Below are 17375 nucleotides of genomic sequence, written 5' to 3'. Positions count from 1 at the left end.
ATCAATTCTGATGTTATCAGAAATTCAGTTATGAGTCTGCGTATATGATTTCAGTTAGAGCGCAAGGCAAATCATTTAAAATTAAAATCGATAAATTATCATCTGTTAAGGAATGTAAATAGTAGTTTCAGTCTGTTATATGTTTGTAGTAATCACCTAGTAAAATGCTTACAGTTAGTTAGTATAAGTGATTCATAACCAAGCTAAAAATGTTAAGTAACAACCGCAATTTACTATTTAAAGGTATTATTTTAGCATTATGTATAATATCTTGTGTTCATTTGTTTATCTTTCCCTTATTTGAAACGAATACCGACTCAAATATAATAAGGACTTATTTGGATTTTGAACAGTCGTTATGTCTGAATAATATTCGTAAAAAAAGATCATTTAATCGAGCAAAGTGTCCCCAATATGGTATAATCACTGTAATGCAAGGCGGTAGATTAGGCAATCAAATATGGGAATATGCCTCAGTTTGGGCTTACGCTAGAGAAACTGGATTAGAACCGTATATACCTCGGTGCATTAAATTGAAATTGGAAACTATATTCGATAAATTATCCCTGCCAACATTTGAGACAATTAGCCATTGTCTAGTTCAAACAGATTTATTTTATCTTCCTTCTGCAAAAGCTTTTCCAAATAATACCTTAGATGCCTGGCATTTCACTAACCAAAGTATTATTCTGCCAAAGTACATCACATCACCTGAACTAATATCAACTTGGGTCCAAGATATCACTCAAGAGTTTAGTATTAAAAAAAGTCTGTTAGATAAAAGTCATAGAATATTACAAGCAGCCGTTAAATGTGTAAATATATCAGTAAAAACATTTATAGGGGTTCATGTGAGAAGAACTGATTATGTCAGTTATATAAAAAGAAAATATAATGCCGAACCCGTCGATTCAAAATTCTTTTTAAAGGCGATGGATATGTTTGAAAAGAAATATCCAGATTCAATATTTATTATTGTCAGTGATGATCCCAAATGGTGTTGGAAAGAATTTAAATTCAAGAAGAATGCTTATGTTGTGGGAAAATATCACGGTGGCAGCTCTACTCCTGCTTTAGATTTAACAATTTTGGCTTCCTGCAACCATACGATCTTTGATTATGGAACATACGGTATGTGGGGTGCTCTTTTAGCTGGAGGAGAAACAGTCTATTATGATCTTAATCCTGAGTATTCCTCGCACAAACTTGGAAGATACATGAAAAACTGGCATAGTCTCTAAATCGACAAAAACCAAAACACAAGTCTGATAAATTTTCTATAAAATATTTATTTTTATACCAAGAACTTGTGAAATTTTATTATTTTATAGGTTTATTTTTATATGTTTGTAACTACCGACAAAATAATTTACAATATCCAGATGAATATATTTGCCCTTGGCACATACAGGGTGAATCCTGAGTAATGAAATTCTCAACTCAATGATAGACAGGACTAATGTTTTCAAATTTTACTTATTTCTTAGAGATACGGTAGACCAATAGCTTTTTTATTACGAATAATTATTAAAAACTTGGTTAAGTTAATTTGCGGACTATATATATATGAAAATATTCAGCTAGGTAATCTATAAAAAACTTTGTTACTTATGAATCACTCTGTGTAGCTTGTTGACTTAATATGGAAGATAGAGTTAAGAGGGCGCTATAGTAGCACGAGTATTTTGAATATATATGTAATACTCCAATATTAATTTTCTCTCTCGTTCGAGACACTTTATCTATACTGCGCATGTTTGAGAATGCGCAGAACTGAGCTGAAACCTCGGATGATAGAAAAATCGTTATTATTCTGTCTTCTTAGTCGGACCAGCTTTCACTTATAGAAACTGTCCATATAGAAGTATTACATATATGATTTTGAATAAAACAGTTTTATGGTTATAGGTATTTATCAAATTATTTTGAATTACATTAATAGTCTTGCATTTTATATATAGTATATAGTTTTGCATTTCTTAAAAAAAATTCGTTTACAAAAGCAGACTTTATCTCTATCCTCCACATTCAATATCTTTAATTCGAAGGTTAACAGTTTGTAAATTATTTCAGTTTTATCTATATATTTAATTTCCAGCAGTAAATCATTTCGTAATCTGTTTTGCACCTGTCCAGCAATTTGAAATCAATAATCTCTTCTCTCTTACATTGGTTGAACAGGATCGTCTTTGGGACATTCTCAATTTATAATAATTAGAATCTAATACAAGGTGTCACGAAAGAAACACATTTTCAAACAATTTTCATTTATGAAAATACATTGCTTGAAAATTTATTTCTTAAAAATAAGACCGTCCAAATGTAAACCGTTGCGCGCACGGCATTAATTTATTTGAGCACTAAAGTTGACTATGACGGCTCGGCAAGTATACGTGATGGCTGTCATTTTATGACGGATAGGAAAAAGTCCATAGGAGTTAAATCGGGAATGTGTGGAGACCAACTTATGTCACCTCTCCTGGAAAACAATTTATCAGGAAAAATTTCGCGATCTCCTGATGAGATATATTGTACGCGTTATTGTTGCTCCGTCATGGTTATAACCATTAAAGTTTTGCAGTTCAGTCATGAAGAAGTCGTTCTGAATTTACTGTAACTGTGCGTTTCCTTTCATCTTCAAAATAATAAAGGTCTGTGATTCTTTACGCTGATCACTTTAGGCGATTATAATGATTTCTTTTGTTTGTGTTTTGGATTGCTTGCACTCCGGTAGTGGCAATTTTGCTAGTTGGCGTTGCCATTAAGATAAAAATAAGCTGTAACGGGAAACATGATAAATGTTGGAAAACCCTCAATAATCTGATTTACGAAGTCAAGCTTCTGACCAGCTTTCTGAGGTTTCAATTCTTGTATAATCTTAAGGGTGCAGCCTCAAATCTTTGTATAAAATGCGAAGTAATTATGAATAAGCAAAACGAAGGTTAATTTGTGAAATACCTTGTATAATTTTTATTCCCAAGTTTCAAAACTTGAAAACTTTCTAATAACAATTTCTATAAAATTACGAATTTTTTTCACAGCATTTCTATCTATGTTAGGATAAGGGCATGTAATTGTTTCTGAATAAAATAAATTTTCCCAACTATTTATAGCTATTTCTAATGTTTATGTATAAGTCTAATTTAGACACTTCTTGAATGAACAAAACTTTTATTATGAAATGATTTACTACTTGGTTTTAATTCATTCAAAACTTAAAGGCTGTTTGGAAATCTATTGTGCCAAAAAATAAAATTTGTTTTCCAAAGTTTGTAGAATTTTATAGATTTTGTTAAATATTCTCAGGTATATGCTCATATTTTGACTGATAAATATTTATATTAAAAATATTAGTTGGAATATGTTATTTTTCTACAAATTTTTTTTATTCGGATTTATCTGAATTCAAAATGTAGATTTATTCTTAAGGAGAATAATATTTTATCAAAAACGTTTAATGTGTCATACAATCTTAAAAACAAAAAAAAAATATATTATGTATTTGATAAAAGTAAAATAAAAACATTACTACTTGAAATCTAACAATAAAAATAATAAGAATAGACGTTACACAATAGACAAACTACTTTATTAAAACCTGTAGGTCAGTTAAACTTTAAGTTACCTGTAGTAATTCCCTATTATTTATAGAAATAATATCTGTATCAAATTTTCTTTATACTAATTTATATAAAATGAAAATATTAATGTTTGTATTAATTCACAGCAGGAAGCTGCTGTGATTCTTGCAATAAAATCATGTTATCTAGAAATCGTCTGTCGTGATTTTATTATAAATAACTCGACATTTGATTTAATTAGATTAGATCAACGTATAAAAGAAAGTAAGTTTCTTAATTGAAAAATTTTTCAATATATTTTAAAATTTGAGAGATTTGACTTAGAGAACCCTGACTGGCATCTTAAACAGCTATTGTATATAATGTTGCATACAATGTGCATTATGGAAGAAATTATATTTTTTAGGAGAATTTATTTTAAATAATTTAATACTTCTTTGTACACCTGTAATTAATCATATATTCGATGTTAGTAGTACCTAATTTTCGGCATATATTTAATACCACGAGAAAGTCCAAATTCAAATTAACCTAATTTGAACATGATTAAGCATTGTGACAAAGTCAACATGAAATACTAAAAAAATATTACATAAAACCACTCTGGTTGTCAAATTTCATAATAAGAGTCTACAATCCATAAAAACAAATTACTATCATAAAAGTACAAATAAATTTATCTCATGGGATAACAACCACAATCTGTAGTTACTGTGTACATAAGATATTGATATGAAATACACTGAGAAATTTTATTTCTTCATTTTCTTCATGAAAAAAAGATAAATTAATTAATTTGAAATAATTCATTATATTGTTCTCACTGTATTAATTTTTATTCAATCGATGTATAATATTTATTACCAATGGATTTATCTACTAAATGTTCTTAAATATTTTTTTTCTATTTTGCACCTATAACACAGACAGTACAATACGCAAACGGGTGTCTTATGACTCGTCACTGATGCATGGTTGTTGAAAATATCTGGAACTCACACTAGAACAGGAAAAGGAGATAATCACTAAAGCCACAAAAGCCCTGATGATGTGCAGAAACTTCTCAGGGAGGTATTGGGGTTGTAACTCAAAGATCCTACTATGGATGTACACGGTAATTGTGAGACCAATCATCACTTATGGAGCAGTGGTTTGGAGTACTAGAACTAGTCTGAATTCCACAAGAAACAATCTCTAAAAGGTACAAAGAAAAGACTTTGAATGTTCAGAGATGGAATCGCCAAAAAAAGCCGTCTCTAAGTAATGACCAGCCTGGGACATGCCTCAGGATGATGCATCGAAAAAGTTTATCTTGGAAAGAACATTTACCTCAATTTTAAGCTGTAGAAGTAAGTGGGATCCAAACATCATACAATGAATTAACAGAAATGCCATTAAATTGGATACGAACGGATCTAAAACAGCAGATGGAACTGGAATAGGAGTGTACGAGCCTAGAACCAAACACTCTGAAAGCATGAGCAACTCACCAAGCATTTTCAAGCAGAAATTTATGCAATTGAAAATGTGCCAAATTTAATATAGACAGGAACTAACACAAACAGGAGATCATCATGATGTCCGATAGCCAAGCAGCCATTTAGAGCTCTAAGCTCCAATATCATCAAATCCAAACTCGTTTGGGATTATCTAGAACAATTAAACGAGCTGGGCAATAAAAATAAAGTTACCCTACAAAGGATTCCGAGACTCACCGGATTGAAAGGAAATGAAATATCTGATAAGCTCGCTAAAGCGGGGGTAGACAAGTCCTTTATAGGACCTGAACAATAGAAAAAGCATTGGAAAAGAAGGTGGATACGAGCAAAGCCAATTATTGGACAAACTGCAAGTGTTGAGACAGCCAAAGAGAACAAATACGAAGTAAAAACAATCTACGAATACCAACAGGAGTCCTATCGGGGCACTGTCACCTCAATAGACACCTGAAGACGCTAGACTTAGCAGATAACGCGACGTGTAGATTTTGTTGCACGAAGCCTCTATCCACATTCTATCGAAGTGTTAAATATTACGGAACTCCAGAGTACTACAGCTGGGAGCTGTAATCTATAAACACTGGGTTCAACAGTATTGCAGCAAGAAAGGGGGACACAATAGATCCTTTTAGATCGCAGTGTACCCCAATATCTACATACATACATCCTAGAAGTCTTAAAGCAATATATACATGCCGAATAATCTATTTTTGTATTATTTAGATTTAAAATACAAGCTCTTTCTGTACCATATTTAGATTCAGAAATTCTTTAATATCTTCGATACTTAATTTGTAACATGCCATTCGGCTTGTAACGTTTTTCTTCAAACATTCTGAATATTTCTTTGTTCACGTATTGTGGCACGGTAGTCACTCCTGATTTATTTATTATAACATTAGAGTTTTTGAAGAAATTAATTTGTTATCGACATCCCCCTCCATTCAACACCGGAATGTATTCGAAATCGTATTATTAATTCTGATATCTTTTAACTTCGCGGAAACGAGGGAAATCATCATCACCAGAGATTCAAAAACTGTACGCAACCTGATGATGTAGGAAATATCTGTGAATCAAATATGTTCTCGTCGTCAACTGAATTCACAACGGGTGATAGCGACGACAGTTTATAATATTTGTATGAAAAAAAAACAAATTATAATAAATTGTCGTTATTTTAAATATATTTCAATAAACTAAATCATTTTTTTACAATAAAATGTACTTTAACATATATTTTTTCCAACGTTTTGGGCACACTGTGCATTGTCGGGATGAGCCAGTCTGTTTTGTTTTTTTTAAGTTGTGTGTTATATTGTTTACTTACCTCAACGTTCAAATCAAAACTGGAGAAGTTTTCTAACACATCTCATTTCTTTGACTTCTTAACAGAAATATTTTTTCAACTTTTCCTGTAACAAGCGTAGACTTAAAAGATGGCTGATCTGACCGATTTGACCACCTAATTTCAGTAGATGAAATATATTTCTAAGTTCCAGTTTCAAACTGACAGACAAAATCAGAAGGCTGTAACATACAACTTGGCTTGTTACGTTTTTCATCAAACATCGTGAATATTCCTTTGTTCACATATTGTGACACAGTAGACATTTCTGTTTTATTTATTCTAACATTCGAGTTGAAAAAGAAATTAATTTAATATCGACCTCCCACTTCTTCGAAGAATTCATTGAAACTACAGTTTCGTTGCTAAATCGTCCTCTATCTAGCTACATTCCAGTTTAAATCAAATTAATTTTAGAAAATTTGTGATGATATTATTCTTTATATTCATTGTTCTACACTTCTACAATTGCCCACTTTTCCATAGATAAATCACAGTCTTATTTTTAATATATACATATATATGAATCTGAGTTTTTTTTAAATTTATAACTGATTTTGTTCGTTATACTCTTTTCAATACGTATTTATCATTTTTGCAATAAATTCATTTGTTCTTCTAAGGAAGAGTCAATTGATTGCAGCCCTGAACTGGATCCCCAGATGTTGGAGTTGTATTTGTTGCTTGTGATGGTGCACCTATTAGACGAGCGGATCACCCCCAAAAAGTCGCTTAGAAAACGAAAAACCGACCAACCTCTAGTCGCTAAAAACCATTGATCTTTATATTTTCGAGGGTGCTGAAAATCTGGAAAAAATGAATTCGTGATTTTTGCTGTTCTACTCGCTGTATTTTGGCGAATAAAGAATATTTTTTCATGAAATTTTATTGGCATACCCTTGAACCAATCCAAAAAGTAAATAAATACATTCGAATCCCTCCAAAAATTTTCCGGCTGTATAGAAAATTTCGGAAAATTTTTTTAGGCTCTCCCGACTTTGTGCATACGATTGACAAAGCTGAGTGAGGAAGTTTAAAATTTACTACTTCTGAATGCATGATACTAAAATTAATGATGTGAATAAGTTTTTGGGAAAGTCTCAGATCTTAATAAGTAGAAGAAAAAAAGTTACAGCGATCTCAAGATTCTCATAGCGAATTATTCTTGTTTTTATATTTGGTTGCATAAAATTTTGTTAACATACATGAAAGTTTATAATTTTTAATGTTGAATATTAATATAAAGTTTACTGAACGTATTTTATATAATATTTATGCAATAAATTAAAATAGTTTTTTTAACATTAAAAACAAAATATAATTTTTAAATAATACATCTGTTGAAAAATATTTCAAAATAGTCTCGAAATATACTTCCAAATAAAAATTCGAGGCATACCGCTAGAGGAAATTGTGTTCTATATATGTGATGATTTGTGTGTTTACTTGTTTTCTTACGACAATGCCAACAATCGGCTAAGTGGAAGTTTAGAAAGTGAATGAAAGATAGAAATGTTTCTAAGTTTGAATACGTTATAAACTTGTCCACAACTAACTTGTTGTCATAAAGTAAGTAAACTACTTTTTGCAGAAACTAACCTCTAAAAAATTTGTAAACATTGGCATAGAAAGACTGTTAAAAAATATATTTTTGGCTGTATTCTTACAAATGTCTGTGATGGCAAATTGTTTGATTCAATTTCGGGGGAATAGCAAACATTGAAGAACGCAATGGAAAGCTCTCTCAAACGGAGCTCGGACGCAAACGATAATGCGCCTCCGAAGAAAAAGATTCCCTGTTCGGAAACTTCACTGTCCTTTGGTTGGTATACCAATTGTATTTTCTGTGGGAAAGGAGCAAATCCGAAAAAAGGCATCAAATTATCATTTGTTTCCGCACCAAAAGTACAATTAAAACAAAGATTTTCGACGCAGCAAAAATTAGAAAAGATACTGTCATTGAAAATCGATTTAACTCTGAAGATTTGAATTTTGATTTACACACAGCAAAAGCACAGTATCACATAAAGTGCTATCAAGATTATATTTCGGCAAAAGCACTCATTGCCTTCCAAAATAAATCCTTACATAATTTATTACACCTTTTTTTATAATCTTTTTTATACTTTCTATTTGAGTTATTAATTATGTGAAATTATACTCAGCATATTCTAAAGAAATGAATTTTATAACTAACTATAAAAACATCTCCATAGAGCTCCATAAAACCATAAAAACAAAAATAATTCATAACGAATTAAACTACAAGGATTTTTACACGCGCTACTCGAGCGGCGTGACGCGCACTCGCATCTTGAAATCGCTGTAACTTTTTTTCTTTTGCATATTAAGATCTGATACTTTCCCATAAACTTATTCACACCATTAATTTTAGTACCATGCATTCAGAAGTAGTAAATTTTAAACTTCCTCACTCAACTTTGTCAATCGTATGCACAAAGTCGGGAGAGCCAAAAAAAATTTTACGGAATTTTCTATACAGCCGGAAAATTTTTGGTGGGATTCGGATGTATTTATTTACTTTTTGGATTGGTTCAAGGGTATGCCAAAAAAATTTCATGAAAAAATATTCTTTATTCGCCAAAATACAGCGAGTAGAACAGCAAAAATCACGAATTCATTTTTTCCAGATTTTCGACTTAAAACTCGATTTTGACCATGTTCCCCCAACTTTGGAGCGAAATAAATGTCATATTCGCATTCAGCACCGTCGAAAATATCAAGATCAATGATTTTTAGCAACTATAAGGCGATTGGTCGGTACATGAAAAAAAAAAATCGGGGTGATCCGCTCGCCTATATTGTATTCTTCGTTGTGTTCGAACTCCAACCTGGCAGTTGTATAACATCGAATATAAAGAATAAAATCACCACAAATTTACTAGAATTGACTTTGATTCAAACTGCAGTGTAGATAGGTAGAGGTCGATCCGATTTCTCGAAAGGAGTGGGAAGTCGATAACACAATAATTTCTTGAAGAACCTCAATTTTATAATAGATAAATTAGAAGTGACTACTGTGCCACGGTACGTGAACAAAGGAATATTCAAAATGATTGAGGAAAAACGAAGCAAGCCGAAAGGCATGTTACAGGTTTTGTCAACTTTTTTCTTCGCCATGCACCAGATATATCAATTATAAATGCCACCAGTACGTAAAGTATGTTTCTTTACGCACTATCTGATGTAAAGGGGGTCATGACTCCCCCCCTAAACCCCGATTAAGTAACTTGGTTTTTTGTTTCTTATAAAAAAGCGTAAGTAGGAATATGTAACAGTACGAATTATATGGCCAGAAAAAAATATGGAACATGATACGAAAAAGGAAGAAACCAATCAACGAGGAGGTAGTGATAAATGTTATAAATCAGGAAACATGGGCAGCACATTTTGAGATCCTATATGATAACAACGGAAGCAGGGACGAAGAAGAAGTCGCAAAGCCACCATCCCCAAACGAACAGGAAGAAACCATCACATTAGAAGAAGTACAAACAACCATAAAGAAACTAAAGAATAGAAAATCACCAGGTACAGACAATATCCCAAATGAACTACTGAAGAACGGGGGCCCAGAAATCGAAAAAGAATTAATAAAACTGTACAATAAAATAGAAAGAACTGGAGTAATACCCGAAGAATGGAGAACTAGTATAACTATACCTATATACAAGAAAGGTTTAAAATCAGATCCGAAGAATTACAAAGGCATAACGCTACTTAGTAGTGTGTTAAAGTTATTTACCAAGATACTTGCAAATAAGATAACTGCTAAGGTAGGCATCTCAGAAGAGCAACAAGGCATCTGCCCAAACAGATCCACTATAGACGCAATATTTATATTACGCCTGTTGATAGAGAAATCCATAGAATACAATAAACCCATGTACACATGTTTCGTAGATCTAAAGCAAGCATTCGATAGAGTAAAACTCAACGATGTAATCCACCGACTAAACCAAAAAGGCGTCAAGAAGCATTATACAAATCTAGTAAGGCAACTTAACATCAACACCAAAACAAGAATAAAAACAGACTGTGGGCTAACAAGAGAACTCAAAGTCTCATCCGGCATAAGGCAGGGAGATAGCCTCAGCCCATGACTTTTCAACGTAATAATGGACCAAATATTGAGAGCGTAAACGAAGTTAATGCAGGATTCGAAATGAATAACCGTCGCCTGAGAATCCTTTGCTACGCAGATGACGCTATACTTATAGCTGAAAATGAAGACGATCTACAACGCCTCCTTCATAAATTTAACCTGACGGCACAGAGACTTAACATGCAAATCTCATGCGAGAAAACACAAAGCATCGTAATATCCAAAGACCCAATAAGATGCAAGTTGGTAGTAAATGAGCGCATTATAGAGGAAGTAATGAATTTCAACTACTTGGGCGTAGAAACAACGAGCAGCAGAAACATAACGGACGAGGTAGATAAGCAGATCAAGAAAGCAACTACATTATCGGGATATTTACGGGACATTATATGGAGAAATAAATATATGAGCATAGAAAGTAAGACGCGAATCTACAAGACCTGTATCAGACCCATACTAACCTATGCCGCAGAAACAAGGGCAGAGACAACACAAACAAAGAGAAAAATGAGAACAGCAGAGATGAAGATATTACGAACAATAAAGGGTACCACATTCCACGATGGAATACCCAACACAGATACCTTAAGAGAACTGGGAGTACAAGATGTCGTTAGATGGGTAAGAGCAAGACGCCGACAATGGAGAGACCATGTAGAACGAATGGCTCCAGAACGGATTGCCAAATGGGCCAAAACACAGAAACCAGACACAAGACGCCCAATCGGTAGGCCCCCAAAACGCTGGTACGATAGCTGGACATCGGCGTCACAAGAGGGCAGATGACAGACCTGACAGGACCTCGTCCTACTACAAGAAGAAGAAGAAGAGGAGAAGAAGAAGACGAATTATATGATTAAATATGATTCAAAGTCGATGAGGAATTGAGGATTAAAGTGAAAATTGCGTAAAATTCGTCATTAAGCTGTAAAAAACAACTTAATTAACTTATATTGTGTGGGTAAAAGGCTTAAAATACCATGTGTTTGGGGGAGAACTCGTCCTAAAACAATTGCCCCCTCTTTGTCAAGACCCTGGATCCGCTCTTGGTCTAAAGTACTTTCTTTACGCACGGCACCTAGTAGAAAAACGTTTTTTATGACCTCGCCAACGAAGTGGAATAATCACCAAATACATCAATTTCAACATTACAAAGAATTCCAAAATAAGCGAAATTTCTAATAGTCTTTTTCGTAAGCAAATTATTTATCACTACGTAGCTCTAGAGGTGTGCAATTAAATTTCTTTGCCTCGATCTTCATCCATTTTCTTGAATTATTTTATATTTGACGTGTCAACAAATGAAAATTTAACTTTCAATTGTTAATCTAGTTTGTTTAACAGTGTTACCACCTAAATATAATTACCACAATTTTCCTATTATAATGTTCAAACAATAATTTAAAATAGAAAATAGGGGCGAAATAAAAAAAAATTGTATCACACTTGTTTTATAAGACAACTTTGTCGCACTCGTTGCTGTATACTCCAAAAAACGCTTGCGACAAAATTGGATCTTATAAATAATAAATAACTATTATCGAGTATTCTAGAGGATATATTGATGATGGAACATTGTACATGATATATTTAATTAACTTATTTTCATAAAAAATTCTAGTGCTAATGTATTCAAATCCAAGTTCAAGTATTATGAACTATGATTGTTATAGAAATCTTAACACTATCACTGTGATATATGTTTAAATAAGAATATATGTATATTCTCTATTATATTAAATATTCCCTTGTATAATATTCAACGCGTTTCGTTAGTAGTGACGTCACATCGCAATTTTTAAATGGTCGGGTTCAAATAAAACTTCTTCTAATGTTTGTTCTTGGTAGCTGCACTGGAACTGTACTAGTACAGACCAGTTCATGAGTGTATAGAATTAGTTCGAACGGATACAAAAAACGATTTATTGCAATGAGCAATGAAGCATTTGTTGATTGTTGTATTTGAGGTTAGTTGATGTGATTCAGGCCATGTAGTATTAACAATAATGGAAACGATTTAGTATTTTTTGATATTTTACATTCGTCTGATGGCGAAGATGTAATGCCACCGTTTTCAGATTACCTACTCTTATTGCACTGCACTAGCTGAACTGACTCTAGACCCAATACAGTGAATTGGGTGAACTAGTTCTCTTGTATTGCTACTGAGAACACCGACACCAGCGCTGCTTCTGCTACAAACAACGCTTTGGTGTACACTTCCTGAACTAGTTATATTAGTGCAACTAACAAGAACAAACCTCTACAGTTTATTTCACAATAAAGTATTTGAGGTTAAGTTATTTTATACTTGTTTTTGACTTATTCTAAATTTATATCCAATAATAAACTACCTTAAACCTCTTAATTGAATAAAATAATAAATATTAGCCTTGTATACTTTTTTCTAAAATTCATTTAATTGGAACACATACACAGTGACCTAAATGAACTTTATATGTTAGCCTAACGTGGCGTATACTGAAATGCAGTCGAACTTACCGCACATTTCTGTCTAAATAATCCATATATGTAATATTTCTATTTGTACAGTTTAAATGGTAAAGAATGTCCCACTATAAAAGTGCTGACAATATACCCCTGAATTTAAAAATCAACTTGATTTTGGTAACAAATGGATAGGAACAAGTAAGATTAGTTTTTATGAAATTCTCCAAAAAGGCTTCGTCTTATAATCTTAATTTACAAGTAAATTATAACTATTTAAAAAATTATTATATTATGAACAAGTTTCTTTGGTATTTATTACAGCCTTGAAAATTGATGCAAAGTCGTTCGTATAAAAAAAGTTCACAAAACCAAAAATTCTCCCATGACTGTTTTCCCCATGATTGAAAAATGCTTTTTTTATAACAGGAAATTTTTTTTCGTCATTTTAACTATTAAGTTGTGACTAATCATCAGTTTGATAAAGACTGAAAGTAGTCGGAATTTTTATTTGTCTTTTAAAAAATTATAATGATAAAAGGTAATTTTATAACAGAAGAGATCTAAAAACGAGACGATTTAGAAACAAGCTTATTGAAAAAAGACGAAAAAAATTTCAATTTAAAAAAATTATTGTTTAGCATCGGCGCATGTATGTCATAACAAACGCGCGGAGCCCTATTTTCAACGTCAAATTAAAATTATAAATAATGGAAATTGAATTCCGGAATTCAAAACTTTTTTATCGGAAATTTAAACGAGCATTTTTCAATATTATGTGAATATTCATGTTTTTTCGAGTCATCGCTCATATTTTTAGAATTTTCATCTCTATTTTTCACGTTTTAGAATTTGTTGACTGGACTATAAATAGACTTAACAGTTGGTGTCATGCTAGAAACATTTCTATGTTGTTATTATCCATAAAATTTTAAATATTTACGTTTAAAATATTTCGATTTCTAATGTTTTTTAAACAACACATTTTTGTATTTCATTTAAAATTTATTTTTATATGTATAATCTTAATAGTATGTATATAGAGCTAACCAAATGTAATGCAGGGTTTGAGCTAAATAGAAAGTATAATTTTTGGGCTCTAGACTCTTATTTATTACTGAATTATATAAATAAGTATGTTTAAAAAGCCTCCACGTATTGTAAGCAATACGCACTCTGCATAATTGTAGCTAAACTTCGTTGATTGGCCTCGAACTAAGAAATTAGTTCCAATAAGAAAAGCGCGCGAAGAAATAGTCTGTTTAAATTATCGCACAATGTTATTGTCTATTGGGACATATATTCAAATTAGTATTATTATTAGAGGGAAAACGGAGTCCTGGAAGAAAAAGAACATCATGGTTGAAAAATTTACGTCAGTTGTTAGGGGCCATCCATAAAGTACGTCAGACGAATTTTAGGATTTTTGAAGTAAGTATTTTAAATTTTAACATGTGACGTTACAAAACTATTGACCCCCCCGTGCCCCTTGTCACACGATGTCACACTTCGGTGATACCCTCCCTCCCCATTAACGTGTGACGTACTTTATGGATAGCCCCTTAGGTCAGACAACTAGTTCACTCTTCCAAGCTTTCCCAGCTGCAGTGAATAAAATTATCATAGCCAACATAATCGCCAATGTCCGATAATGGACTCGGCACTATAAGAAGAAGATTCAAGTTATAGACAGAAAACAAGAGTGGCTACCACATATATAAAACAAAGGAGGAAACCTTGTAGGTGGCGAAGAAGAAAAAACTAGTAGATGGAAAGAATATTTCGAAGAAATATTTAATATCGAATTTCAAAAGAGCTTATGATAGTATAAACAGAAAAAAATCAAATCAAAATATTACGAGAATTAGAAATTCCAAACAAATTACTTCAACTAGTTAAAATGACATTAGAGGACACAACCAAAGGTGAACCTTTCAAACTACAATTAGTATTAAGACAAGGGGACCCTCTAGCTATGGTACTATTTAATGTAGCTTTGGAAGGCATAATGAAAAGAACCAGTGTCAATATATATTTAACAGAAGTCATCAATGCTGAGCTTATTCCGATGATGTGATGTTCATAGCAAGTAACAGAAGAAAGCTTGAAGAAACCACAAAACAAGTAATAACCGCAGCAGAAGATATAGGCCTACATTACAATAATGATAAAACAAAGTTTATGGAAATAAAGAATGAAGATGGAAGCATGTCAAAAAACAATTCAGGTACATAAACATGATGGGACGTTAATAGAATTCGAGGAAGTAGAAAATTTGAGTGTATTGCCAAGAAGAAAAAAATATCGAACTAAAAATTGCTAAAAGTAAAAGCTGTGCCGGCAAGCCTTAGAAGAATATTAACATCGAAAGAAATATCCAGATCTACGAAAGAATTTATGAAACAATTTTGAGACCCACCCTAATATACTCGTGTAAAACCTTGATAATGACGAATAAAACTAAACAGCAATTGGAAATCTGGGAGAGAAAGATACTAAGAAGAATTTTTGGAGAAAAGCAGACATGAGTCACCAATAAGCGCATTTATAAAGACAAGAAGGCTTAGGTTGCTTAGAACGAATGGACGAAGACAGACTCTTGAAACGAGTTGCATTGAAGATACCAGAGGGCAAGAGGAAAAGGGGTTGACCAAGTAAACGGTGGAGGTGAAGTAGTGGAAGAGTACCATACAGAGAAAAACATCGGGAACTGGAGTGAAAAAGCAAGAGATCGAAAGAAGTAGAAAGAAATTACAAGGCTATGGACCTATATGGTTTGTATGTAGACTATATACATATATATTCAAATTTTAGAATTAACATTTATAAATATATATAATGATATAACTAAAGAAAAAACAGAAAGATACGAGTCAAATGCAAGTCTGGTTTGTTTTGTTTACCTTCTCGATACCATATAACAGGAGAGACTGCTGCCGCGCGCAAGCGCTGACTCTATTAATTTCTAGAAAGAAGGGGTCATAGAGCTCTCTCTTTCTTACATATGGGCGTAATAGTTTATGTCCAGACTTTCCTATACAGGGGCTTTACGTAAATCGAAATTAAAACACCATCTCTGGAATAGATAAATATTACGGATATATTCTCGTAGTTAAATGATTTGATTACACTTGACAAAATACAAGTAAATATCTGCTAACATAACCTATTTCACTACAGGTATCGATTATTTCATTCAATTGTACGAAATTATTCGTATCACGTTACTGCATAAAATTGCACTTCAAAGCTTAATTTTTACTAATTCCAGACTTTGAGCTGTCGTATTATTCTATTTATAAGGTTAGCTAAGACTATTGCAAAAATTGGAGGCAAATTCAAATCTTGCGTTAGTTTTGTTATGCTCTTTAAAAGCACACTAGACTTGTCTGTTAATTATAATCTGATTATTTGTGGAAATATAAAAAAAAAAAAAATTATTTATGTGATTTATTGATCTCTTTAATATTAAATAGAACCAGATTTATGTCTATTGTTTTGCAAACACGTTGTACATGATGTGTATGTGCAGAATAATGGGACTGGCAAGTCTGCGGATGACTTGGCAACGTTGTATTCACCTGTGATTTAGACTGGTTCTTTTATTCCTTCCACTATAGAGGGTAGAGGTAAGGAGGACCATCTCATGTGGGGGCTTAGCTTAAAAACTGTTCGCGTGTAGACGGTAACTTATAATTCAAAATTCGACCAGAATAGTGCTCCTGTCGGACGAGATATCATAAGAATTTAGTTATTTTACATAGAGTGAAGTATGCAGTGTTAGAAAATTTAATATTTCAAATAACTAGAGTCGTTAATTAAATATTGGTATACAAAATCTAAACTATTCACGTAGTCCAAAATAATTTTGTAAATATAACCTAGAAAAGCTACTGTGAGATAACACTGAATGTTAATTAATTATTGTGAATTTGTAAGAATTTTTGTATTTCACTCCTTCTCTGTCCTTATTCTTAAATTTCTAGCACTTTATTTAAAATTTACACTCATGCTATAGTAGCGCCCCCCTAACGTAAAGGATTTGATGGACACTACCTCTACCCTCCATACCGTCCACTTTCTGAATCTAAATTTCAACATTTAACACATTTTGATAGCGTCATTAGTGTGAAGTTATGGTGTACAAAAATGGTGCATTTGAATTTGTTCAAACATAAAAAATTGTTAATTAAGTTTCCTTTTGACAAAAATCCTCTTTGAAAAGGCGACAAGTTTAGGATCAGCTTTCCAAAGAACGATGTGTGGAGGTTTTTTAAGTTTGTTTAACAGGATAATGAGTGAACAATTACATTTAAACACTTTTAGACTATTTGTACTGAAAAACCTTACAACTGAACAGAAGAACAACCGAA

At 32.4% G+C, this 17375-nt stretch overlaps 1 protein-coding gene across 1 annotated transcript; it reads left to right on the top strand.

Annotated features, from left to right (window-relative positions):
• The first annotated feature begins 98 nt into the window (after positions 1–98).
• Positions 99–5816, top strand: LOC130441835 (galactoside 2-alpha-L-fucosyltransferase Sec1-like). The gene has a single exon (XM_056775643.1). It carries the CDS (start codon positions 210–212, stop codon positions 1239–1241), a length of 1032 nt encoding a protein of 343 aa, XP_056631621.1. The 5' UTR covers positions 99–209; the 3' UTR covers positions 1242–5816.
• The last annotated feature ends 11559 nt before the right edge of the window (positions 5817–17375 follow it).

The sequence above is a fragment of the Diorhabda sublineata genome, chromosome 3 (genome assembly GCF_026230105.1).
Source record: "Diorhabda sublineata isolate icDioSubl1.1 chromosome 3, icDioSubl1.1, whole genome shotgun sequence".
Lineage (NCBI taxonomy): Eukaryota > Metazoa > Arthropoda > Insecta > Coleoptera > Chrysomelidae > Diorhabda > Diorhabda sublineata.
This window is presented reverse-complemented; position numbering and strand designations above follow the sequence as displayed.

What these genes read in the sequence shown, in the direction of transcription:
- LOC130441835 (XM_056775643.1), top strand. Translation starts at nt 210, where the DNA reads ATGTTAAGTAACAACCGCAATTTACTATTTAAAGGTATTATTTTAGCA.